A 27500-nucleotide genomic window follows, 5' to 3' on the forward strand; every position below is an offset into this window, starting at 1 on the left:
CTTGGTCGCCTAAACACCAAACATAGGACTTAAGCTGATTTGCTGATTTACTTCGGTGGCAATTCGTGTTTGCCATTATCTGCAAATCTTTGTAGGCGGTTTTATTTCTGCAATTAACAAAGAAATGACTTCACACAGAGACATATTGAGGGAGGAGGGAGAGAGAGAGAGAGACCACAAAAAAGAGACACAACAACTTACTGGATATGGATAGTTTTGATAAAGTGGTTCAAAAGAGAGGGAGAGGGGGGAGGGGTAGAGAGAGAGGTTAATTATAATTTCTGTTTGCCTTGTGGTTGAACCCACAAGGAGACTTAAATTTGCCATAACAAAAAATCTGTAACTAATCCCCTGGCGAATTGTTACGAAAACCAAAGACAGACGCTGAGCCTAAGACGTTGAAAAATTTTAGGAATTTCGAATATGTCCAAGACTAGCCATGGCCAGCAGTGCACTACACTTGACAATTGAAACAAGTTACAGCATATTTTAACCAGCCAAATGGACGCCAGTTATCTTTGCCAAAATGCCAGGCAGCCAGGCAGGCCGAGAGTCAAGAAATTTTCGAGACGACAAAGAGAGACAATCCACAATCACAGGAAACTTGCTGCAACAAATAAATCAGCAAACCAATTTGGTATGTGAATGTTGTCTGAGTGTACCCTCCTCTCCTCGAGGCTATATATTCCCTGGCTGCCGATGATGGTTTGCATTTGATGCAAGTGAAAGTTGTAGGTCGAGATCACGTTGCAATAATTGTGTGTTGTGATGGAGGTATTTGTTTTGGAAAATATTTTTTTTTCGCAACAAATAAATATGGTCATAATTATCAATGACAGAAATACCGACCCCCCACCCGACCGTATAAAGAGGCATCATCACAATTATAATGGTGGAGAGGTGATGATTGTTGTTGGCTTAGAAACCATAACTTCCTCCCGCTTGGCAGCAAAAGAAAGGCAAAAGGCCACAAAAACACTTTCATAATAGTGGCAAAACAACAACAACAACAACCACACCAACAAACACATAATTATAATTGGCAGCGATGATGATGATGATGGCATGGAAAACTGTTAAGTGATTGGTTAAACATTTAATAATTGAAGGCCGTTTAGAGGTTTACACCATGGATGAATGTAGTCGCTGCACTGGGTTTATTAGTCTCACTGCATTGTGGTGAAATTGTTTTTTTTTTTTTGTTTTCAAGATAATATCGTAATACACCAATTATAATGCCCGACCGACGAAGCTATGAACTTTCAAATGAAGCCGTATTTTCCCACAGGCACATAACTCCAGCATGCATTTCGTGGGGAGCCATGGAATTTCATTTAAGCCAATCAAAATGACAAATGGCTTAAGGGTATCATAAACTAATATTTACCATGAAAGTTATCTACTCGCCCTCTCTCTCTCTCTCCCCACTCTTAAGATGGCAGTCGGAAAATATGCGGTAATAATTCAAACAGGATGTTTTTTTCTTTGGGAAAAATTGCAAATGGAAATTAAATGAAAGTGCAATAAAATAGCAGGGATGCAATGTGTTTCCTCCTATTTTTTTCATGGAGATTGATATTTGTTACACAATTTTTTTAAACAAAATTGTGTAAGAAAAGTGAAATTTCTCGATAGATGTGTAATATCGTAAATGATATATCACGCAAAACTATCAAATTGCATGTTCTAATCCAATTCATTTTGAGTTTTATTGAAAATGAAATATATTTTTCCCAAAAAAATCGAATATCGTAAATTTACGATATTAGAATTTTGGTACAAAAAGTAAATTATGGCTCAAAATTCGCTAGTAAAGGTATTGCAAGGAATTTAAATGAAAATACAATCTATTACAATTGATTAAAAATATTCTTTCCTTGGCAATTTATACTATCGTAAATTAAATATCGTGAAAAACAACTTAATTACATAAAATAATCTATTTTATATTGAGTTTTGTTGAAAAGTAAATATAATTTTCCAAAAAAAAAAAAAAAAAAAACAAAATATAATATATATATAATATATATATAATATATAATTTTTCAAAATTGTGTAAGAAAACTGAAATTTCTCGTTAGATTTGTAATATCGTAAATGGTATATCAAGAAAAACAATCAAATTCCGTGTTCTAATCCAATGCATTTTGAGTTTTATTGAAAATGAAATATATTTTTCCACAAAAAACGAATATCGTAAATTTACGATATTAGAATTTTGGTACAAAAAAAAGTAAATTATGGCTCAAAATTCGATAGTAAGGGCATTGCAAGGAATTTAAATGAAAATACAATCTATTACAATTCATTAAAAGTATTCTTTCCTTGGACATTAATAATATCGTAAATGATATATCGTGAAAAACAACTTAATTACAAAAAATAATCTATTGTAAAGTGAGTTTTATTGAAAAACAATATATTTTTCCAAAAAATCGAATATCGTAAATTTACGATATTAGAATTATGAATCAAATTATGCAATTTTTGGCTCAAAATTACATTTTAGGGCACTCCAGTAAATTTCAATGAAACGGGTTACAAATATGTTTCAAATATTCAGCTTAAAACCGATTTTTTCTCAGTAAATTTGTAATATCGTAAATGTTAAGACATGAAATGTGAACAAATTTCATCAAATAGACAGTTCTTATTGAGTTTTGTTGAAAAACTTTAGATTTTCTTCAAAAAAATCAAATATCGTAAATTTACGATATAATTAATTTTTGTTCAAATGAAGTATTTCATGGCTCAATCATCAATATAAAAGATATTCTAAAGATTTTGTACGCCAACTCAATTTTTTTTCCAACAAAAATGTAATATCGTAATTTTTAAATTGCAATTTTAGGCGTCCATCAACTAATACATGCAAGTTTTATCAACCAGAAGGTTATTTATTGAATATGAATGAAAAATAAGTATACTTTGTAATAAAAATCTAATATCGTAAATTTACGATATTAGGAATAAGGATCAAATTTCAGAATTTGGTGGCTTAATTATACATACAGAAGGTATTCTAGTATTTTCTTGTTAAATAGTTGTGAATATAACAAACAATTGTAATATCGTAAATTTCAGATATTAAATTTTATGCGTTCACCAAGTAATTTTTGTGAACAAAAGTTTATGAAATGATATTTTAATAAATTTGGATAACAGACTTGTACAATTTTCACAGAAATTACCTACAATTGCGTATCGATAAGATTTACGATATTAGAATTGCTGTTCAAAAAGGTTTTTCTTATGAAAATATGCAAATTTTTTATATTGTTATATAGACGATATAATTTTTTTTGTGAGAAAAATTCTATTTCATAGTTGTGAGACATCATCACAATTTAGTTAAATAATAAAAAAATGTGATTTTTAACCATTTTTTTAATTCCGTAAATGTTACGATATTACAAAATGTTTGGTTTAGTAATTGAGAAATGTGTTCTACAACTTAAGGAAGGGGAAGCAAATCTTAAAATTAATAAAATAACAAATTTTAACCACATTATAAATATCGTAAATTTTACGATATTACAAACTTTGCATGTTTTCAATGGGAAAACATTGAAGATAAGTTGCAAATATAAATTCCCTTTGAATGTCGATTTTTTGTTACCAAAAAATTTACGGTATAAGAAAATTTAGCTGTTACGATATTGCAAATGTATGTAATAAAAATGCAAAAATTTATTCTACAGCTAAAAGAAAGGGTAGCAAATGTTATAATGAATATAATTACAATTTTTGTACTGTCTTTTTAATATCGTAAATTTTACGATATTATTAAAATTTGCATATTTTCAATAATAAAATAATTTAGACAAGTTGCAAATATGAATTCTCTTTGAAAACCGATTTTTTGTTATCGACAATTTTACGATACAAGAATATTAGCTATTACCATATTACAAAATGTATGTAAATGAAAAAATATATTCTACAGCTAAAAGAAAGGGTGACAAATGTTATAATTGATATAATTGTAAATTTTTACTCATTTTCTAATATCGTAAATTTTACGATATTAAAAAATTGGCATTTTAGACAAGTTTCAAATATGAATTTGCGGAAAACAAAATTTTTTCTTACCAAATAATTTACGATATAAGAAATTTCAGGGGTTTTCTATTTTTACGATATTCCGAAATTCGTAAATATTCAATGGGAATGCAAATAACACAAGCTATACACATTAATTTGTCTAAAAATTGATTTTTTGTTGACGAAATTGTTTACGATATTAGAAATTTTGAATGGATTTTGCATTTTTTTGTTCACCACAACGTGTTTCTTGAAGAACATGGAAATGAAATAAGTTTGTTAATGTAATAATTAATAAAATAACAATTTTTGTTACCAAATTTCTAATATCGTAAATTTTACGATATTTCTAAAGTGGACTAATTTCATTGCGAAAACATGTTAGACCATCTACAAACATGAATTCCGTTGAAATTTGATTTTTTTCGTTACAAAAAATTTACGATATTAGAAATTTCAAGGATTTTTTAGTTTTACAATATTGCAAAATTGATACATTTTAAATGGGAAAACATTGCAGACACGCTGCAAATAAGAATTCCGTTTAAAAACTGATTTTTTATTGCAGTAATTTTTAAATTAATTATATTTCTTCCCGAAAATTTACGATATTACGCTATTTATTCTAAAGCTTAAAGAAAGGGAAGCAAATGTTATAATGAATATAATTGTCAATTTTTACTAATTTTCTAATATCGTAGATTTTACGATATTAAGACAAGATAATCGACATACCTGAATTTACTGAAAACTAGTTTTTTTCTTACAAAAAAAAAATTTACGATATAAGAAATTTCAAGAGATTTCTAATATTCCAAAATTTATAAATTTTTAATGGGGAAACATATCTCATAAGCTACACACATAAATTCCTCTAATAATAATTTTTATTTTGGTTGACGAAATTTTTACGATATTAGAAATTTTGTATGGGTTTCATGCATTTTTTTCACCCAACGTATTTCCTGATGAACATGGAAATGAAATATGTTTGTTTTGCCTTGAAATTAATTATATTTCTTCCAGAAAATTTACGATATTACAAAATTGTTTTTTTTTTTTTTTCAAGGAAATATTTGCCATTTTTTCTCTATGGAATTTTTGTTCTGCGAATGATTCAGAATATACGTTTAATTCTTATGCAGCCGAACAACTAATTGAAATTAATTAAAATAAATGACTACTCGACATGTAGAGCTGGTAACAGCTGCCTTGGCTTCCCAGTGAGCCAGCCAGCGTTTATTGTTTATGTATGAGTGTGTGTGTGTGTCTGTATTTGCAATGGTCCCACAATGAATGTAGCGGCATCGTGTGCCCCCATCTCACTTGCCTTCATAAGTGATGAGGGTTTTCATATTTTTTTGTTGTTTTTCCTCTGTATTTGAATATGGTCTGCTACCCATTTTCTTTCCATTCTCCTCTAGTATAGTAAAAGAGTCACTTTTCTTTCTTTCATTCCTACTATAGAATATGAATTGAGGATGTGCGTCAATTTCGAACGAATAAAGAAAAGAAAAACAAAACATAAAACTGATTCATAACGTAAATGGCAATCCATTCTATTTGAATTGTACCATCACCATCTATTATTATGGCTTCCACAAGTGGAAAGAATGTATGGGGGACCATGTGTCGCCTCATGATGCCAAGACGACGGGATGACTGGCCGTTGAAGAGTTAAATTTTGTAAAAAAAAAAAAAAAAAAAAAAACCATAGCGGTCCCCTTGAAATCTGCGACATTCATAATTTCAATTTACATTCGCCGTTCGCCAACATCTGTTGAGCCAAATAAATTTATTTATTTATGACTATTTTTCTAATTATTTCAAAGGCTATTTTTCGCCGAAAAAAGAGAGAAATAAAAAATTATGTTTTGACTCATCAATTTAAGTGATGCATTCAGTTTTTTTCGTTGGGCATAACTCATCAAAAACGATGATGACAAAATGTGGCAGTGAAAAAATGACATAATTTTGTTTTGAAAAATTATAAAAAAATAGAATATTTGGCAAATTTTTACAAGGTCAACATAATTTTTAAACAAAAAAAAATGAAAAAAAAAATTTTAAGAAAATTTCTCATCTTGGAACCCCTTTTGCGTGGGGTTCTAATGAATTGGCCTAAGTTTCCTAGAAAGCTCTGAATTCTGCCAAAATTATTTTAAATATGGCAAGGAACATTTTTGCAGGATATGTTTAGCCTCTGACTACTCCCCCTTCCTCAACGTCTTTTTTATACCCTCCACCATAGTATGACGAGTATATTAAGTTTGTCATTCCTTTGTAACACCTCGAAATATTTTATACATTTAAGACCCCACCAGGTATATACAGGGTGAGATAAAAAAAAAATCTGCAACAAAGTCAAACGCCATAATTTTTACATTTTTTTTAATTTTATTGAATGATAGCCAAAAATGTCGGAAAATGTCAACCTTGCTTTCCAAAATACTCCAGGCACAATAGTCAAAATGGATTCGTATCTGGAGATTTTGGTGGCCATTGGGCGCTGGAAATGAAGCGAGGAACCTCATTTTGTAACCATTTTTGGGGGACGCGTGCTGAGTCCTGTTGGAATGTCCAAGGCGACCAAAATGTTTGAGTGCTTTAATAACCCTCCAGAATAATTTTATTCGAATTGGTCACCTTTGGCACGAATTATGGCCATCAAACGGCCAATGAAACCGTCACACGCCGGCCGAATGTTGCTCTGCGATATTGTGGCCCATTCCCGGCGAAGCGCTTGTTTGAAATATACTCCAGACACAAAAGTCTAACGGGGATTGATATCCGGAGATTTTGGAACCTCATTCTGTAACCATTCTTGGGGGGCGTGTGCTGAGTCCTGTTGGAAAGTTCAAGGTCTGCGGCCAAATTTTTGCGTGCTTTAATACACCCTCCAGAATATTTTTGTTCAAATTGGTCACCTTTGGCACAAATTATGGCCTTCAAATGGCCAATGAAACCGTCACAGGCTGCCCGAAAGTTGCTCTGGGGTATTTTGGCTCATTCCCGGCGAAACGCTTGTTTGAGGTGGTATTTTTCCAATGTGGGCTGGAAATGAAGCGAGGAACCTCATTTTGTAACCATTCTTAGGTGGCGAACCATTCTGAGTGCGATGGTGCTGAGTCCTGTTGGAATGTCCAAGCTCTGCGGCCAAAATGTTTGCGTGCTTTAATACACCCTCCAGAATATTTTTGCCATAATATTCGTCATTTTTTCTGATGCCACGATTAATACGAGCGGAGAGCGATCCATCAACATCACCATGGCTGGCGCTTGAGCCAACTGGTGGCCAACCGAAGGTGCACATTTTCAGCTGACCTCGTTGGCAAGTAAACACGATCATTTTGTTCTGTTTACCAACTGCTGGACAACGAATGTTTTCTCATCGGAGATCGGAGAAAACAAAATTCGGCAGTTCACCACTTTCGGCCAAGCGAAACAACTCTTTAGCTCTTCTGAGTCTATTTTCTTTCTGTTGCGGTGGAAGCTCTTGCATTTTTTGGAATTTCAATGGCTTTATCCCGACCTCATTTTTCAATATTTCCCAAATTGCCGAATATTGCGATATGTTCAGCTAACGATCCATTTTTCGACCAAGTCGCTTCTTTACTTTTCAAAACATTTCTGCTGATGTTGCTGATCTTTCTTCCGTCCACTTCCTTGACGTCGGGCTACGCTACCACGGTATCACGGTAACGAGCGATGGTACGAGATACAAAAGATTTATTCACATTTACATTCCAGGGTGCTCTAACCATAGCCACTTGTGGTTCTCCAGGCAAATATAAAAAAATCACACTACCACTGCTTCGTATAGCCCCCATATAATGGAACCTCCTGATATTCGGTATTTTGATGATTTTCGCAACACTATTAACCGGAATTGTTTCAAATTTGGTAGTTGAATTCGTAATGGATACTACAGCCTATGAAAGAATATTGTCTGTGTAGGTCCACGTCTTCGTATAGCCCTCACATGTAATGGAACCTCCCGATATTCGGTATTTTGATGATTTTCGCAACACTATTAACCGGAATTGTTTCAAATTTGGTATTTGAAGTTCGTAATGGATAGTACAGCATATGACGGAATATTGTCTGTACAGGCCCACGTCTTCGTATAGCCCCCATATAACGATACCTCCCTATTTTCGGTATTTTGGTGATTTTAGCTACATTATGCTCCGATTTTTTTTTTCAAGTTTCGCATTTGAGGTCCAAGTAGGTCCACGTCGTCGTATAGACCCTAATATAAAGGCTTCATTCGGATTTTTTTTTTCCAAAATTCTCAAATTCGTTCCAAATGGTGGAGGGTATTCAAAGTTCGGTCCGGCCGAACTTACACCTTCTTTTACTTGTTTTTTTTTTTTTTAATAAATAATACATATATTTTTAGTCCTCTAAGGCTTAGAAAAATTTTATAGAAACTCATTTTTTCTCACATTCAAATTTTTTAAAAAATCCAAAAAAAACCAGTAAGGAAAGCTCAAAAGTCGGGCGGGGCCGACTATATGATACCCTACACCACTATGCATATTTAGTAGAGCTCTCGTAAAAAGATTTATACAGGGCATTTCAGAGCTCTATAAGATATTTGGTACAAAATCAAAATCTATCTAATTCTATCGTGCATTTTACGAACTATAGCTATCTCTGAACCGGGATTCTCCAAATTTTACGTATTAGCTTCTAGACTGAATTCGGTCTTATGTACGAAAATTCAGGTGATTTGGGCTGATATTGACCATTTAGTGCACATTTAACCCGAAATCGGATGAAGATATATATGGGAGCTATATCCAAATCTGAACCGATTTCGATAAAATTTAAAACAGCTATTCCTGTGCTCCATCTAATACCTGGTACCAAATATCACGGTTGTGGAGTGAATATTACGAATGTATGTGACTAAAACACTAAATCGGATGAAACATATATATGGTTGCTATATCTATATCTGAATTGATTTTCACTAAATTTGATATACTTGCTTCCAGGCTGAATTTGGTCCGATGTACTAAAATTCAGTCCATTTGGACTTATATTGGCCATTTGGTGCACAATTAACCCGAAATCGGATGAAGATATATATGGGAGCTATATCCAAATCTGAACCGATTTCGATAAAATTACAAACAGCTATTTCTGGGCTGTATCTTATATCCGGTACCAAATATCATTCTTGTGGAGTGCATATTACGAATGTGAAAGGCTTAAACACCAAATCGGATAAAACATATATATGGGAGCTATAGCTGTTTCTGAACCGATTTTCTCCAAATTTGTTGTATTTGCTTTAAGGCTAATCTCGGTCACATGTGCCAAAATTCGGGCCATTTGGACTGATATTGGCCATTTGGTGGTCAATTAACCCGAAATCGGATGAAGATATATATGGGAGCTATATCCAAATCTGAACCGATTTCGATAAAATTTAAAACAGCTATTTCTGTGCTCCATCTAATACCTGGTACCAAATATCACGGTTGTGGAGTGCATAGTAGGAATGTGAGGGACTTAAAGATCAAATCGGATGAAAGATATATATGGGAGCTATAGCTATATCTGAACCGATTTTCTCCAAATTTGATATACTTGCTTCTAGGCCGAACGGACGGACGGACGGACGGACGGACAGACGGACTGACATGCATAAATCGACTTAGAAAGTGATTCTATGAAGGTTCTCAAAAGTAACTATGGGTCTATCTCGTTTCCTTCTCCATGTTACAAACAAATGCACAAAGACACAATACCCTTACCACTATGTGGTGTAGGGTATAAAAATTGCCCTCCCTAGTTCAAGGCCCCCTTTGCAATCACATTTGCATGCCTCAAAAAGGCCACTTATGGAAAATTTCCATTTTCACTTATTTTTTTCGCAATGCTTAATTGATATAGAGAGTAATTATTGAAAACAATTGTTGTTAAAGAAATCTATTTTAATTTGCTTTCTTTTTGCAATGCCCCCCCTCCACACCACACATTTGATGAAATGACTTTGTTTTAATGATTTTGATTTTTCATTACACATTAGCTTCGCTGTAATTTTCTACTTTTTCCGTCTAATTAAATGCTCATGGAAATGGAAAACTGAATGTAAAAACTGCATAAAATTAAATATGTGGTGGCCCTCTTTGGAAAAGTTTCACTCCATGCATAAATTATGCAAAAATTTTGAAGAAGCGGATAAAAGAAAATAAAAATGAAAATTTATTATAGAAATGGAGAGGTTCGATGTTGTTGTTTTTGGTAGAAGAAAATTTGGAAATTCGACAATGGCACATGACACTAGTCTTTTGTCTTTTTGTGATTTTCATAGAATTTCATGGCTCTTATTGAAGAGAGTGAGAAATACCCTCTCTCCTGTCTCTCGTGGTTATCTTCTTCCAATTGCGACTCCTGGCATTATTTTCATTACCAATTTCCAAAGGCAAAAAATGAGGAGCAGAATATTTTCTGGAATTCACACCCGTTGCGGAGTAAATCTTCAACTCCAGATCTCCAGATCCAAACAAGAAAAAAATAAAAAAATAATTGCCTTGGAACCATATTGTTTTGTAAACAAACGAGAGAACATAATCGAATATTTTTTATGTTTATGACTTCCTTTGGATTTTTTTTTTTTGCTTCAAATTTTAGTGCTTAAGGCCACAGTTGGAAATTGTTTAAAAAATAATAAAAGCACATGAAAAATATAATGATAACATCTTTGCCAAAAATTCAATTTGGATAAACAATAAAGAGCGAAAAAATCAACAGCATGCAAATCATGAAGATGGCAAACAACGAGACAGGCCAAGTATAAACAAATTTTTGTTTTTTTTTTGTTTATTATTTTTCCACGAAATAACTTAAGGGCTACTGACCTGAACGCGTGACCTTAAAGTTCACAATAAAGGAAGTACTTAAACATTTTTGATTTAATTGAAAAAAATCGAACATTTGCTTCTTCAAATGGATTTACGATATTAGAAATTCCTCGATATTTTTAAACAAAATCGCTTAAATAACTTTTTTCAAAGGCATTAGAACACCAAATTATTGATTTTGGGTTAAAGTATTAAATATCGTAAATTTTTAAAATTTACGATATCGCATATTTGATAATAAAAAATGATTTTTGAAACAGTATCTTAACGAAATATTCGCAATAAATAAACGATTTCAACATTTTCTCTACAAAATTGAAAAAAAAATAACATTTTCCATTCCAGATGCATTTACGGTATTGGATTCTATCCAACAAAATCGTTTAAATAATTTTTTTTATGCTATTAAAAACCCAAATTATTGGTTTTTGTTAAAAAATTATTCGCAACAAAGAAAGTTTTTCAACATTTTTTCTATACAATTTAATAAATTTAGTTATTCGCACGCATTTACGATATTAGAAAATTCTCGAGATTTTTAAACAAAATCGCTTAAATAACTTTTTCAAAGGCATTAGAACACTAAATTATTGATTTTAGGGAAGAATATTTAATATCGTTAATTTTTAATATTTACGATATCGCATATTTGATAGTAAAAATTGATTTTTGAATCAGTATCTTAATGAAATATTTGCAATAAATGAAGTATTTCAACATTTTTTTCTTACTTACATGCATTTACGACATTAGTATTTTTTTCTACAAAATCGTGTAAATAACATGTTTAATGCTATTAGAAACCCAAATTATATATTTTGGGCAAAAATTTCATATTTTAAAATATATCGTAAATTTTTAAAATTTACGATATCGCATATTTCATTGTAAAAATTGATTTTTTAATCAGTTTCTTAGAATATATTCGCAATAAAGGAAGTTTTTCAACATATTTTCTATACATTTTAATAATTCAAACATTTCATTTTTACCACGCATTTACGATATTAGAAATTTTCTCTAGATTTTTAAACGAAAACGGTTAAATAACTTGCTGAAAACCATTAGAATACCAAATTATTGATTTTGGGTAAAAATGTTTAATAATGTAAATTTCTAAAATTTACGATATCGCATATTTGATTGTAAAAGGCAATTTTTTTAATCAGTTCTTTACATCACATTCGCAATAAATGAAGTATTTCAACAGTATTTTTGTAAAATTGAAAAACATTAAAGCATTTTTCATTCCATATGCATTTACGATATTAGGCATTTGTTGGGATCTCCTAGTAAAATCGGTTAAATAACTTGTTACAAATCATTTAAACCCCAAATTATTGATTTTTGGTAAAAATGTTTATTATCGTAAGTTGTTAAGATTTACGATATCGCATATTTGATTGTAAAAAGCAATTTTTTAATCAGTTCTTAACATCACATTCGCAATAAATGAAGTATTTCAACATTTTTTTTTCTAAATTGAAAGAAGCAAGAATTTTCCTTCCATGGGCATTTACGATATTAGATATTTGACAAAATTTTTATTTTTTTTTTTTAAATTTTTTGATATTAGAAAGTGTTTTTTAAACAATTTCTTTGTAATATGTTCCTAATATACGTGAATTTCTTAATTTTTCTATTAAAATGAGTTTTGCTTCTCATATTCATTTACGATATTAGAAATTTAAGGAGAAATTTCAAGTAAAATTAGCTAAATATATTGTTCAAAACCATAAGAAACCTAAATTATTAATTTTACACAAAAATTTCTCCTACCACGAAAAAAATTCACGTTTTGACCAAATATCCTTGATAATCTACTCTTAAAAAATATCCTTAATAAATTCATTTTTGAACAAATATCTTTAAAAAATCCACGTCTTAACCAAATATCTTTGAAAATCCACCTATTATCGAAAAATCCACATCTTAAAAAATGTCCTTGATAACTCCACGTCTTTAAAATTATAAAATTCCCGCCTTGAAAAAATATCATAGAAAAATTTACGTCTTGCAAAAATATCCTTAAAATCCGCGTCTTGAAAAAAAATTTTTGAAAATCTATGTTTAAAAATCCAAATGTAAACAATATCCTCGAAATATCAATTTCTTTTTAAAAAATATCCTTAAAATCTTTTTTGAATTTTACGATACTACGTATTTGATAGTAAAAAGTGATTGAACTTATTAAAAGTTTTAACAAAACATTCGTCAAAAATGATGTATTGACTTTTCTATAAAATTGAAAAAAAAATCAAAAATTTCCTTTTTTACATTCATTTACGATATTAGAAAATTGACGATATTTTCAAACAAACTAAGTTAAATAACTTGCTCAGAGCCATAATAATCCCAAAATACTATTTTTATACACAAATTTTTTATATCGTAAATTTTAAAAAAATTTACGATATTACGATAAATATTTCAAACTTTTATAAAATATTTCATACTTTTTCTATTAAATTTGGTTTGGGTTTTCATGTTAATTTACAATATTAAAAATTTTATGTGAGTTTCAATCAAAATTGGTTAAATTGCGTTTAAGGAATGTTCAAATTTTGCTTCATAGAAACGTGTTTCTGTTCTAAAGATAAAATTTGTACACCTTTTCCAGAAAATTCGTTCAAAGAATATTTCATTGAGTTTTGCCTTATTAAGGCGAAGATCATATGTTTTATGATTTAAGTGTTTGTTTTCTCTTTCGAGACGAGCTTAATGATCTGAAATTTGCAGTGAAAAGGAAAGCCAGATAGACACTATCACACACTCACCACTATGCGACGCGTTTCGCCGTTGGTTAAGCGGCTCATCAGGCATATTTGATGTGGATGATGGCTTACAAGGGCCGTTCTCTGGAAAGTAGTATATATTTCGAACTTATTGCAAATTAGAATATGCGAATTATACACTAGAAACTCTCCAGGTTCGACTCAAGTTCTATTGGCAGATCTTTTTTCACAGCAACGTTTTGTTTTTTGTAGTGATGGATTTTTTGTCCACAACAACTACATTGCTTCCAATGCATACACTTGTTTTAGTGCTGCTTTAGGAAGACGGGTTAATGGCTCTGAACGTAGAGACGGCAACTTCTAGTTGGCTGCACACAGAGGTCCGCGGTTCAAATCCCACAGCTAGTAAGTAAGTTTTTATAGTTTACGATATCGCATATTTGATTGTAAAAAGCAATTTTTTAATCAGTTCTTAACATCACATTCGCAATAAATGAGGTATTTCACCATTATTTTTAAAAAAAGTAAAAATCGCATAAATAACTTGTTCAAAGGCATTAGAACACAAAATTATTGTTTTTAGTTTAAAAATTTAATATCGTAAGTTGTTATAATTTACGATTTCGCATATTAGATAGTAAAAAGTGATTTTTTAATTAGTTCGTGACATCACATTCGCAATAAATAAAGTTTGTTCAACATATTTTCTATAAAATTGAAAAAAAGCAGGAATTTCCATTCAATAGGCATTTACGTTATTAGAAATTTATTGAGATTTTTAAACAAACTCCTTTAAATAACCTGTCCAAGTCTTAAGAACGCCAAATTTTTAATTTTTGACAAAACATTCTCATATCGTAAATTTCCAAAATTTACGATATTAGGTGTTTGATATTAGAAAGTGCTTTTGAAACAGCTTCTTTCAAAAATATTTGTAATATACGTGATATTTCTTAATTTTTCTATTAAAATGAGTTTTGCTTTTCATATTCTTTTACGATATTAGAAATTTAGAGAAAAATGTCAAGTAAAATTTAGCTAAATAACTTTTTTAAAGCCATAAGAATCCTAAATTATTAATTTTACACAAAAATTTCTACTATTGTAAACATTTGACATTTACGATATTACGTACTTTGATAGTAAAAAGGGATTTTTTTATCAGTTTCTTAACAAAAAATTCACAATAAAGGATGCATTTCCATGTTTTTCTATAAAATCGGAAAAATCAAAAATTTTGTTTTTAAAATGCATTTACGATATCAGAAATTTGACGTGATTTTCAAACAAAGTAGGTTGAATAACTTGCTCAGAACCATAAGAACCCCAAAATATTATTTTTATACACATATTTCGTGTATCGTAAATTTTAAAAATATACGATATTGGATATTTGATATTGAAAATTGTCTTTTAATTAGATTCTTAAAGCTTTATTCGATATTTTATTTGATATTTCTTATTTTTTCCGTTAAATTAAGTTTGGGTTTTCATATTCCTTTACGATATTAGAAATTTTACGTGATTTTCAAGTCAAATTGGTTAAATTGAATGTAAGGAATGTTCAAATTTTGCTTTATTGAAACGTGTTTCTATTAAAAATTCGTAAAAGTAAAATTATTTTAGGAAATTTCATTCAAAAATAAGTTTTAATCAATTTATGGCATTTACGATATTAGCTATTTAATGAAATTACCTGATAATTTTCATTAAATTCTGTAAAATACGTGATTAGGGGCATAAAAATACTTAATTATTGTTTTTAAATGATTTTTTTTTTTTTAATATCGTAAATTTTGTAAACATTAAGTAGCCGATTTTTCAATGGAATAATAACCTTCTTCTATCGCCTGTTTTCAATCAGCGGCTTTGGATGAGGGCCGATAGCAAAAAAAAAAAAAAATAAATAAATAAATAAAAATCACTTATTCCATTTTAATATTTACGATATTAGATATTATTTTATAAAATCAGACCAATTTTGAGAAATCAACGCTTGCATAGAGTAGATTTTGTACATTTTTAAGAAAAATTCCACTTAAAAATCCAGTATTTTCACGTTGTGCGATTTACGATATTAGAAATACGAACAAATTGCTTGGGAATTTTTACCCCAGACTCTTAAATAAGTTGTTTAGAGTAACAAAACCAAGAAATTTGCTATTTGTAGACAAAAAGTTTTAATATCGTAAATTTTAAAATTTACGATATTCGATTTTTTTTTGGAAAAATATGATGAAATTGTAAAAAATACATTAAAAAAAGATGTTGAAGAGATAAACTACATACTTGCCACCTTTAAAAATTTACGATATTGCAAAAAAATCTTATATTTTGAATGGCGATAAATATTTAAATAATTAAAAGAATAAATGAAATAAAAATTAAGTGATAAAGACGTAATTATAAAAATAAATAGAATATATAATTGAAAGTATTTAAATATTCAACAAACCACCACAAAAACCTCGCCACATATGACAATTTATCTGCGAATTTTCAGAACAAAAGTGATATATTTATTTAATCAAAATTTCCTATACAGATATCTGAACAATTTTTTCTCCAACAAAAAATTGAATCATGTAAAACTTCTGCAAACTTTGATAAGCCACACAAAGACAAATACCAAAAAATCATAAAAAAGTCTTCCTTAAAAATACGAAAATTAGTGCCTTACAAAAGAAATAATCCTACAAAGTCCTATCTACAAAACTAAAACAACCTACACCACAACCACCAAAAAAAAAATACTCACAAACAACTCTCCACAACAAATCATGTCATCAAGTCAACCCGCCAGCCAACCAGATAGCATTGATTTGGCCTATGATATGTGGGCCGGCCAGTTTGAGTTTGTCGGACCAACAGCAACAACAGCCATCAATAAATCACAAAAATCATCGCTTAACAATAATATCCTGACCTTCGGTGACAAGTCCTCGCCCCACAAACAGTCCACGGAGAGTCTCGAGGATTTAAATCTCAACTTTAATGCACCCCACAATCACAACAACCCCCACCAGCAATACAGCCCCTACTCATCCCAGTCTATGACCAATTCGGCCTATTCGCTGGGCTGCAGTGGCTACGAAACGGATTATGGCAAACAGCCCATTCTGATCGATCAAGAGACATTTTTGAGTTTAAATCCGGCGGATTTTGAAGATATTGTGCCATCGAATTCGGGACCGAATTCATTGATTTTCATCGATAATAAATTGGTGGACGCCGAATACAATAATAACAATAACAACAACAATAAATTAATTAATTTAGAAAGTTTAACCAACAAAAGTAACAACAAAACCAACAACACCAATACCAACGGTTTTAAATTGGAAAATCTAAAGAATTTTAAAAATAAATTGATTTGTGATTACGAAGAGAAATCGGAAAATAACAACAACAACAATCATCACAACAAAATGAATGGTCTAAGTCTGGAGGTGTGCGAAAATCTCAATGAGCAAGTAAGCATTATTATTCAATAGATTTTAAGGACATCCTTATTGAAGTTTTAATTTTTTAATAGAAATTAAAAGTTGGAAAATTATTTGAAATAAAAGTCGCTTAAGGAATCTTTAATAGTTAGAAGTCTTTAAAAAATTATTGAAAATCCACCTTTTGAAAAATATCGTAGAAACTCAACAAAAAAGATATCCTTGAAAATCCACTTATTTTAAAAAAATATCCACATTTTAAAAAATATCCTTGATAATCTACCTCTTAAAAAATATCCTTTAAAATCCACTTCTTAAAAAATATCCTTAAAAATTTATTCTTGAAAAGATATCCTTAAAAAATTCACGTCTCGACAAAAATTCTTGAAAATCCGCCTCTTAAAAAAATATGCTTGAAAAATTCATTCCTGAAAAAATTCTTAAAAATCCACATCTTAAAAAATATCCTTGATAGCTCTACGTCTTAAAATTTCTTAAAAATAAATTGAAAAAATATGCTAGAAAAATCCACGTCTTAGAAAAATGTCCTTAAAAATCCGCGTTTTGAAAAAAATTAAAAAATAAAATATTTCTAAAAAGTCAACATCTTGAAATAAATCCTTAAAAATTAACCGTTTTGAAAAAGCATCCTTAAAAATTCCCTGTCTTGCAACTATATACTTAAAGATCCTTGAAATATCCATTTACTACAAAAATATCCTTAAAATTCCCTTCTCTTTAAAAAATATCCTTGAAAATTCAATTCTTTCATGGAATACTTGGAATATCCCCATCCGAATAAAATATCCTTTAAAATTGTTGTCTTAAAATAAGTTACCTTGAAAAATCCACATCTTGAAAAATATCATTGAAAATCCATGATTTAAAAAATATCCCTGAGAAAATATTTTTTAAAACTCCCCATCTTGAAAAATATCATTAAAAATTTTGTAGACTCTTGGATTATTGAGAGAATATCCGAGAAAATTTTAAATTTTAATTCTTGGGTTCCTAAAAATGTCCTGAAAAATTATATGTTTTTTGTACTCTTTAGTCCTTGAAAAATTATCCATTAAAAACTGCAGATTTTGTTGACACTTGGGTTTTAAAAAAATCTTGAGGAAATCCACGTTTTTAGGAATCTTGGTTAGTTTCATCATTGCAAAAAAAAAAATCTAAACAAACTATTAATTCTTGAAAAATATTCCCGAAAAATAAACATTTTCATTTTTGATTCTTCAAACCTATGAGCTTGAAAAATCTAGTTTTTGAGGACTCTTTCGTTCGCCAATATTTCGAAAAAATCTCAGTGTGCTCATTGATTTCTTTGGTGCTTGAAAGAATTCTTAAAAAAGCTCAAATTTTGATTCTTGGAGTCCTTGAAAACTCTAAGTTTTGTAAACACTTTGATGCTTGAAAAGTTTTTAAGGCTCTGGATTTATCAAAAAACTCAAAAAATCCTTGTGAAAATGCACTAGATTTTTTAGATTATTAAAAATATCCTATACCTAAAAATTTCAGTTTACAAAGACTATTGGGACCATGAACAGATTTCCATAAAAAATCCAGTTTTTGATCCTTAAGAAAATCTTATTGAAAGTATTAATTTGATCCTTGAGAAAAATCTTTAATTATCCACATTTGGTCCTTGAGAAAAATCTGCAAAAAATCCACTTTTAGACCTTTAAAATTTTTTTTGAAAAGTCCACATTTCGTCCTTGAAGAATAATCTTTAAAAATCCACGTTTCATCCTTGAAGAAAAATCTTTAAAAACTATCATTTGATCGTTGAATAATAATCTTTAAAAAAAACCTTTGGTCCTTGAAGAATAAACTTTTGAAAATCCACGTTTGGTCCAAAAATTATTCTGTGAGAAATCCTCGTCTGCTCCATGAAAATATTTTCTAAAAGACCATGTTTGGTCCTGCTAAAATCTACATTTGAACCTATAGAAAAATTTGTAAAAATCAACGTTTGGTGATGAGAATAGTCTTTTTTTGGTTTTTCACAAAAATCTGTAAAAATCCACGTTTGGCCCCTGACAAAAAATTAAAAAATCTACATTTAACCCTTCAGTGAAATCTTTAAAAATTCACGTTTAGACCTTGACAACAATCTATAAAGAAAAATCTACGTTGCGTGTTTGAGAAAAACGATTTCAAAACTCCGCGTCTTATCCTTAACAAGTGACTTTGGTCATTGAGAAAATCTGTAACACAATGCAAGACCACGTTTGGTCCTGAAGAAAATATTTATTTTAAAATATACATTTGATCCTTGAGAATAATCTTAACTAATCCGCATTCAGTCCTTGAGAAAGACAAGCAAAAAAACACTTTTGTGTTTTAAAACAATTCTTGAAAAATCCACGTTTGGTCCTTGAGAAATATTCTCTTTGGTCCTTGGGAAAAAGTCTTTATACTTTTATTAGCTCTTAAGAAAATCAAGTAGTCCACGTTTTTTCCTCGCAAAATATTTTTAAAAAATATTGCTTAAAAAACCTCCCTTAGTCCTTGGAAAAAAATCTTCAAGATATACCAGATAGTCCTTGAGAAAATCTTAAAAAATCTATGATTATTTCTGGGTTGATCCCTCAGATATCTATAAAAGAAACCATGGATGGACCTTAAAAAAGAAATGTTTAAAAATTTCAAGTTTGTTGCTCATATAGACTTCGAAGAAGTCTATTAAAAATTCTAATTTGTATCTTAGATTATCCTCCAAAACAGTCCTTTAAAAAAATCCATGTTTGTAGGCCATACCCTACAAAGGAATCCTTTATAAATCTACGATTGTAGGTCTTATCCTACAAATAAATCCTTTAAAAACATCCGTCTATAGGCTGTATCCTACAAAGGAATCCTTAAAAAAATCATATTTGTAGGCCATATCCTACAAAGGAATCCTTTTGAAAATTCACATTTGAAGGTCATATCCTACAAAGGAATCCTTTAAAAATCCACGCTATTTCCTACAAAGGAATTTTTTTAAAAAATTCATGTTTGTATGTCATATCTTACAAAGAAATCATAGCGATTTCAAAGGAATCCATTAAAAATCCACTCAATATCCTACAAAGGAATCCTTTAAAAAACCATACAATTTCCTACTAAGGAATCCTCTAAAAATCCACGCTATATCCTACAAAGGAATCCTTTAATAATCCACGTTTGTAGGTGATATCCTACAAAGGAATCCTTTAGAAATCCACTTTTGTAGGCCATATCCTACAAAAGAATCCTTTTAAAATCCAAATTATCCTCTAAATATTTAAAAAAAATCCATGTTTGCAACTTAGATTATCCTCTAAATATTTTTTTTTTTTGTAAATCCATGTTTTCAGGTCAGATTATTCGTCAAAAAATACTAACAAAAATCCACGTTTATAGCTCTGATTATCCTTTAAAGAAATTCTTTAAAAAATCCATGTTTATAGCTCAGATTATCCTTTAAAGAAATTCTTTAAAAAATCCATGTTTATAGCTCAGATTATCCTTTAAAGAAATTCTTTAAAAAATCCATGTTTATAGCTCAGATTATCCTTTAAAGAAATTCTTTAAAAAATCCATGTTTGCCGCTCTGATTATTCACACAAAAATTCGCGTTTATAGCTCGGAATATCCTTTGTCCCTCAAAAAAGTTCTTTAAAAAATCCTCGTTCATTGCTCAGATGGACCTCAAAAACATTATTTAAAAATCCAGGTTTATAGCTTAGATTATCTTCCAAAAATTATTTAAAAAATCAGCATATGTAACTCTGATTATCCTTCGAAAACCTTTAAAATTATCCGTGTATAGCTCAGATGCTATTTGAAAAATCCTTAAAAAAGCTCTTATTATCCTTAATTTTTAAGGTAAGTTTGTAGCTTAGACGCTGCTTATAAAAATCCAAGTTTTATAGTCAGATTATCCTTTAAAAAAATTCTATGAAATGTCAACGTTTGCAACACAGATTATCCTTTAAAAATCCTTAAGAAAACTCCATCCTTAACATTTTCTTTGAAAGTCCAAGTTTATTGCTCAGACGGTCCTTGCAAAAGATCTTTCATTGCATTTGAAAACATTTCTTAATATATCATTAGAAAATCAGGGAATGTTTTCAAGGACAATAAGAGTGGCCCTTGAAAAAAATCTCCAAAACATCTACGTCCTTGAGAAAAAAAATCTTCTTAATATTCTAATATTGGGAAAATTCCAATTTACTTAATTAATTTGGAAATGCCATCAATTTTACCCACTTGCCGGGTGGGCATGAGATTCCGTTCCAACCAATCTACATGTTAAGTGGCAAATATTAGGCGTCATGACGCCACTGCCATAAAAATGTCAATAAATTGAATATTATTTACTTGTTTTGTTTTTGTTGTTGTTTTTCGGTTTTTACTTTGCTGGGGACCGAGTTGGAATATTTTCCATTTAGTTCGCTGTCTACTTTCCACAGTGCCTGTAGCCACCACAAAATTAGTTAATTCCATTTGAGACAGGAATAGTTAAACAAAGCAGAAAATTGAGGGAAACCCCACTTTTTTCCTCCCACTCCTGCGGAACAAAAAAAAAACAGTTCATTATGAATTGACAGACAACGAAATGAACGAACGAACTGAATGAATGGAAAATAACCTCAGAAAAAAATCTACGATTCATATAAAATGTTATGACGGGGTTTATTCGACTTTTAGTTTTTGTTACTGTGGCTGGTAGTAGTAATACGCTGATATTTGGCCAGAGCGTGTGTGGTTTCTTGTTGTTGTTTGTGGAAAAAAAAAATAAAAATAAATATTGAAAATCAATCTGAAAATTTTGAAAAATTCTTAATCGCCATGCATAGTACACCCGAGGAGGAAGAGGATGAGCATGATGTGAGTATTGAAAATTATCGCCAACTTCCGTTGTTATCCAAATCCCCCACCTCGGCAAGCAGTAACCCACAATTTGTTTATAACAAATAGTATATGAAAAATTATTTTTATCGATTTTCTCACGCAAACGAAATGGGTGTCCGGCAGGCAGGCAGCCAGCCAACTAGTCAGTTTGTTTAGATTCCCATGCTCTCCATGCACATGTGTTTGTAATAAAGTTTGAAAGCAGAAAAAAACAACACACTTCTACTATAACATATTACATTATGTGAATTGTCGTATTTTGTTTCTAAATTTCAAAAAAAAATTCTAGAAAATTATTATGATTTCTTCTGCATTTTATCGCCAACAAACGGAAATTTTCTTCATTACTTGTTTGAATGGCCTCGCTCGTCGTGCTCAGCCGCCTGCCATCGGCTTGTCAATTGTGTCAAGGCGATGAGACAGGAAGGGAAGTTTTTGTATTTTTTGTTTTCACTTTAATGGTGTTATCGATTTTATTCTGACTAGACATGAACGTTTAGGGACACAAAGTAACTAAATATCACTAAAAGAAATATTAGAAAAATTTGAGAAAATAATAAAAAAATTAAAGATTTAGAAATATTAAAAAAATCCACTATTGCTATTCATATGGCAGCTAAAAACATCTGTGTGTTGTTGTTAAATTTTTTTTTCAAAATATCAAGATCCTTTAACAAAAAATTTCAAAGTGTCAGGGTTTGGTGCTCAGATGATCCTTAAGAATATTCTCGAAAATTTTACGATTTTTAAATTAAGGGTTATTAAAAAATATTTTTAAAATCCTTTCATATGGTTCAAATGGTCCCTAAAAAATCTCAAAAACTTCGTAATGGTGGCCTAATGGTCCTTGAAAAAAATTTTATAAAAATTTTTGGTCAAAAGATTCTTGAAAAAGAAATCTTAAAACTCCACTTTCGAAAAGTTCTTTAAAAGAAAACGGTTTTTGTTAAGGTGACTCCCTCTAAAAATACAAATATTTTAGCTAATACGATCCTTGAAAATGAAGAACTAAGAATTTAATGTTAAAAAAAAAATTAAAAAATTCAAGAAGAATGTCTTAAAATAAACTCATTCAAGAACTATTTAGAACATCTCCGGACCATAAAGTCCATTAAAATATCATAAATTATCCTTGGCCACAATTCTTGTCAAAATCCACATTTATAGCCTTAGTGTTCCTTTAAAAATATTATTCTTTCACAGCCCACATTTATGGTGTCAACGATCCTTGAAAAAAGCTTAAAAAAGTTCCTGTATATGAAAAGATTGGTCCATGAATTTTGGACTTAATGATCCTTGAAAACAAAATAAAGAATATTTGTTGATTGTTTTTAAGAAAATTTACAAAAAACTACCGAATCGGTACCTAGAATTTGGCCTAACTGGTCTTTGAAAACAAAAAATTATAAAAATACTTGTCCATGGCCCTTGCGAAAACTAGCAAATAATTCCCGATAGTGGTCCTAATATTCTTTAAAACTAAAATCTTAAAAATTTTATATTTTTTTGCTCAGATAATCCTTCAAAAAATTCGTAAGAAAATTTTAACTCATATAGCCTTGAAATTAAAAAAAATGTAGCTCAGAAGCCCCTAAAAACCCCTAAAAAAATTCACAAACCATTCCTTTCTGGAAAAAATATTTAAAAATCCTTAATGAAAATCCTTCCTTCAAAAACTTCTTAAAAATCCTAAAACTGTTCCCAAATTTGGATCTAATGATCCTTAAAAGGATTCTTTGAAAAATACCCAATTTTGGATCTAATGGACCTTGGAAGGATTCTTAGAAAAATTCCCAATTTTGGATCTAATGATCCTTGAAATCATTCTTTGAAAAATAAACAATTTTGGATATAATGATCCTTGAAAAATTATTTGAAAAATTAACTATTTTGAACCTGATGATCCTTAAAAAAATCTTTAAAAAATCTACAACTATGGTGCTTAGAAAATTCTTTAAAAACTCCACGCTTCTGTCCTTAGAAAATTCTTTGAAAACTCCACGCTTCTGGTCCTTAGAAAATTCTTTGAAAACTCCACGCTTCTGGTCCTTAGAAAATTCTTTGAAAACTCCACGCTTCTGGTCCTTAGAAAATTCATTGAAAACTCCACGCTTCTGGTCCTTAGAAAATTCTTTGAAAACTCCAGGCTTCTGGTCCTTAGAAAATTCTTTGAAAAATCCTCGCCTATGGTCCTTAGTAATTTCTTTAAAAAAATCCACAATTTTGGACCTAATGACCCCTGACAATTTTCTTTGAAAAATCTAAAATTTTAGATCTAATGATCCTTAAAAAATCAACGCTTATGGTCCTTAGAAAATTTATTGAAAAATCTGCAATTTTAGATTTAATGATCCTTAAAAAATCAACGCTTATGGTCCTTAGAAAATTTATTGAAAAATCTGCAATTTTAGATTTAATGATCCTTGAAAAATTTACGCTTATGGTCCTTAGGAAATTTTTTAAAAAATCCACGCCTATGGTCCTTAGAAATTTCTTAAAAAAAAATCCACAATTTTGGACCTAATGATCCTTGAAAAATCGTTAAAAATATTATTTGAAAAAATCCCCTCAAATGTCCTCAGAAAAATATTTAAAGAAGTCCACAATTAAGTCTTGAAATGTCCTGAAAACCAAGTTCTCACTCTGTAAATATTTTTGTTCAAAAGATTGCACTTTTTAAGGTAAACCTTCGATAATACCTCGAACAATATCTAAATTTAGCCAATTTGTCCAGTTCTACTCCAAATATTGAGGATAGGGTCAATTGGAGAAATTTCACTATAAGTCACCGACGGAAAGAAAACCCTATATATAATATTTTTTAAAAAAATTATATGAATTAGGGCCTCCTAATTCCGTTATACTTGAGTTTAAGAGTTTGATGTCAAAGAGACAAATGTTCTTTACCGAATTTTACTATTGGTCTCCGAACGAAAGAAATTCGTAGATATAAAATTTTTCAATTAAAACTCGTTGTGAATATGGTATATATATTAAAAAAGAAAGTATTTTCCAACAGTTGTTAAGTTCTAAGATTCTTGTAAATTACCTTAAATTCTCCATTAGAACTTCACTTTAGGGTTTTGGTATCAATGGGGAAAATGTTATTCATTAAATTTAACTATGGGTCTCTTTCGATCACATTTTAGACAAAGAAGTTTTTATTTCTGAATTTTGTATTTAAATTTACTAACTGTTCTCCTCCACTGTGTCATCACCAAAAAATGTTGAATTTTTGTAATATTTTTTTTCTCAGTTTTTTTTTATAGTCAATAATAATTAAATTTTGTTTATGCCACATGTTTGCCTCATGTTTTTGAACACATTAAGCTATTTTTCTGCTTAATTGAGCAAGCGAAAAATTAAAAAAAAAACAAAACACTTTATTGCTCATCATAACAAGCGGGCGGGTGTAAAAACTTTTAGCATCACCTAAAAAGAGGGTGACTTTATTATCAAACAATTTGTGCCAAGGTACATAGAGAATATATGAAAACCGAAATTTTGAAAAAAAATGCTTCTTCTTCTTACCTCGATTTTGCATTATGAAAATTTCTAAATAAACAAAGATTTTAAAATGAACTAAAATCAATTGCCAAGAAATTTTGAAATAAAATCAACAACATTTTGTGTAATGTAAACATGGGAAAGTCATGTTTATGGCAGCTAATATAGAAATCGAAAAGGAGAAGGCGAATAAGTTGAAAATGAAAATCGAAAAAAATTAAGAATGATATTTTGTTTTTTTTTTTCTTTGAATGTTAAACTATGAATGAGATCAGCACAATATGCCAATAACATTGACTTAATAAAAAAAAATACAAAAACAATTTGAAAATCTAATGGGAAATGGAAAACCAATCAGCCATTTCAAAGAAAAAAAAGGAAAATGAAAGAGAAAGAAGAATTAAAATGAAAAGAAAACAAACTTAAGTTGTATTTATGTTAGGCTAATAAGATTAGCCCCATTTTTTGGGGGTCTTAGTTTGTGATGGCAATGAAAGTTAGAATTTGATGGGAAATAAGGGGAATTTTCGAAATTTTTTTAAAGATGTCTTTGGTTTATTGAGGAAAAATTAAAATTATGGTTCAATATTAATTTAACCATATTTAGAATTTTTTTAAATTTAATTGTTGAAATAGTGTAATTTAAAAAATCGTCTTTGGAATTTTTCCAATTTTTAGCGTAATACTCCATTTTAGTAGGGATTTTGGTGGATTTTTGGTGTTCGGTAACCTGTAGTGAAATTTGATGTAGAATATTTTTCCCATTGACACCTAACCCCTAATTTCTTTATTGGAGGAGATTTTGGTACAAAAATGGAAAAGACCCAAAAATAAACATTTAAATATATATTTATATTAAACCCTCATATTGTTGGTAGTATTTCACTGATATATGTTGGATCTACCGAACTTTGATTGCCGGTGACCCATAGTGAAATTTGATGCAGAATATTTTTTCCTTTTACACCTAAACCTAATTTCACTTATTTGGGGAGATTTTGGCACAACATTGAAAATACCCAAAAAATAAACTTAAAAATATTTATATTGAAACCCTCATATTATTGGTAGTATTTCACTGATATATGTTGGATATACCGATTTTTGGTTGCCGGTGACCCCTAGTGAAATTTGATCCAGAATATTTTTTCCTTTGACACCTAACCCCTAATTTCACTTATTTGGGGCGATTTTGGCGCAAAAATGAAAATACCCAAAAAATAAACATAAAAAAGTTTACATTGCAACCCTCATATTGTTGTTATTATGTTACTGATAAATGTTGAATATACCGATTTTTGATGTTCGGTGACCCCTATCGAAATTTGGGATAGAATATTCTTCTCATTGACACCTAACCTCTAAAGTTAAGATCTGCCTAAATTTTTGGTACAAATAAAAAATGCCCATAAATGCTCGTAACAACATTTCTTACTCAAATCCTCAATTAGTATTGATATTTAATTAAAATGTGTTGGATCTTCCGATTTTTTATGTTCGTTGGCCTATAGTGAAATTTGACAACGAATATTTTTCCTATTGACGCCAAACCTCTAATTTCATGTATTGTTTAAAAAATTTGACAGAACTTTAAAAATGCCCAAAAATGTTCGTAAAAAAAATCGAAACCCTGGATTGATGTTGGTATTTTATTGATATATGCTGGATCTACAGGTGTTTAGTGTTAAGTGACTTATAGTAAAATTTAATAAAGAACATTATTTCCTTTGACACTACCTTTCTAAAATGAGATCTGGTGAGTGAACTTGCCCTCAGCTCCCAAAATTACGAAATTTGACCAAAAAGCTATTTCATTCATTTACACATTTAAATAGATTTTTTAGCCATATATATTAGTTCTGCAGATTTCTTGTGATTGAAGACATATCGTGGAATTCGATGAAGAGCGTTTTCTCCTTTGAGACCACTCCCCTAAAATGAGGTGTTGTGGGATAAATTGACCCCTGATTGCTAAGAAACCATAATTCAACCAAATACTCATTAATATT

The 27500-nt window shown here is 30.0% G+C and overlaps 1 protein-coding gene across 5 annotated transcripts in view; it reads left to right on the top strand.

Moving 5' to 3' along the window:
* The window catches only part of LOC101899507 (rab11 family-interacting protein 3), a 119976-nt gene that overhangs the window by 70775 nt on the left and 21701 nt on the right, over positions 1 to 27500 (top strand). For 3 of the 5 annotated variants that reach the window (XM_059130341.1, XM_059130343.1, XM_059130340.1), the window contains exon 2: positions 16203 to 17130. The exons of 1 other annotated variant lie outside the window; for it this stretch is intronic. In XM_059130341.1, coding sequence (XP_058986324.1) covers positions 16438 to 17130 — 693 coding nt within the window. In that variant the 5' untranslated portion in view covers positions 16203 to 16437. Of the gene's footprint in view, positions 1 to 16202; positions 17131 to 21551; positions 21961 to 27500 lie in introns of those variants that run through there. One more of the 5 variants, XM_059130347.1, reaches the window with a different exon arrangement.

Source organism: Musca domestica, unplaced genomic scaffold (genome assembly GCF_030504385.1).
Source record: "Musca domestica strain aabys unplaced genomic scaffold, Musca_domestica.polishedcontigs.V.1.1 73, whole genome shotgun sequence".
Classification (NCBI taxonomy): Eukaryota; Metazoa; Arthropoda; class Insecta; order Diptera; family Muscidae; genus Musca; species Musca domestica.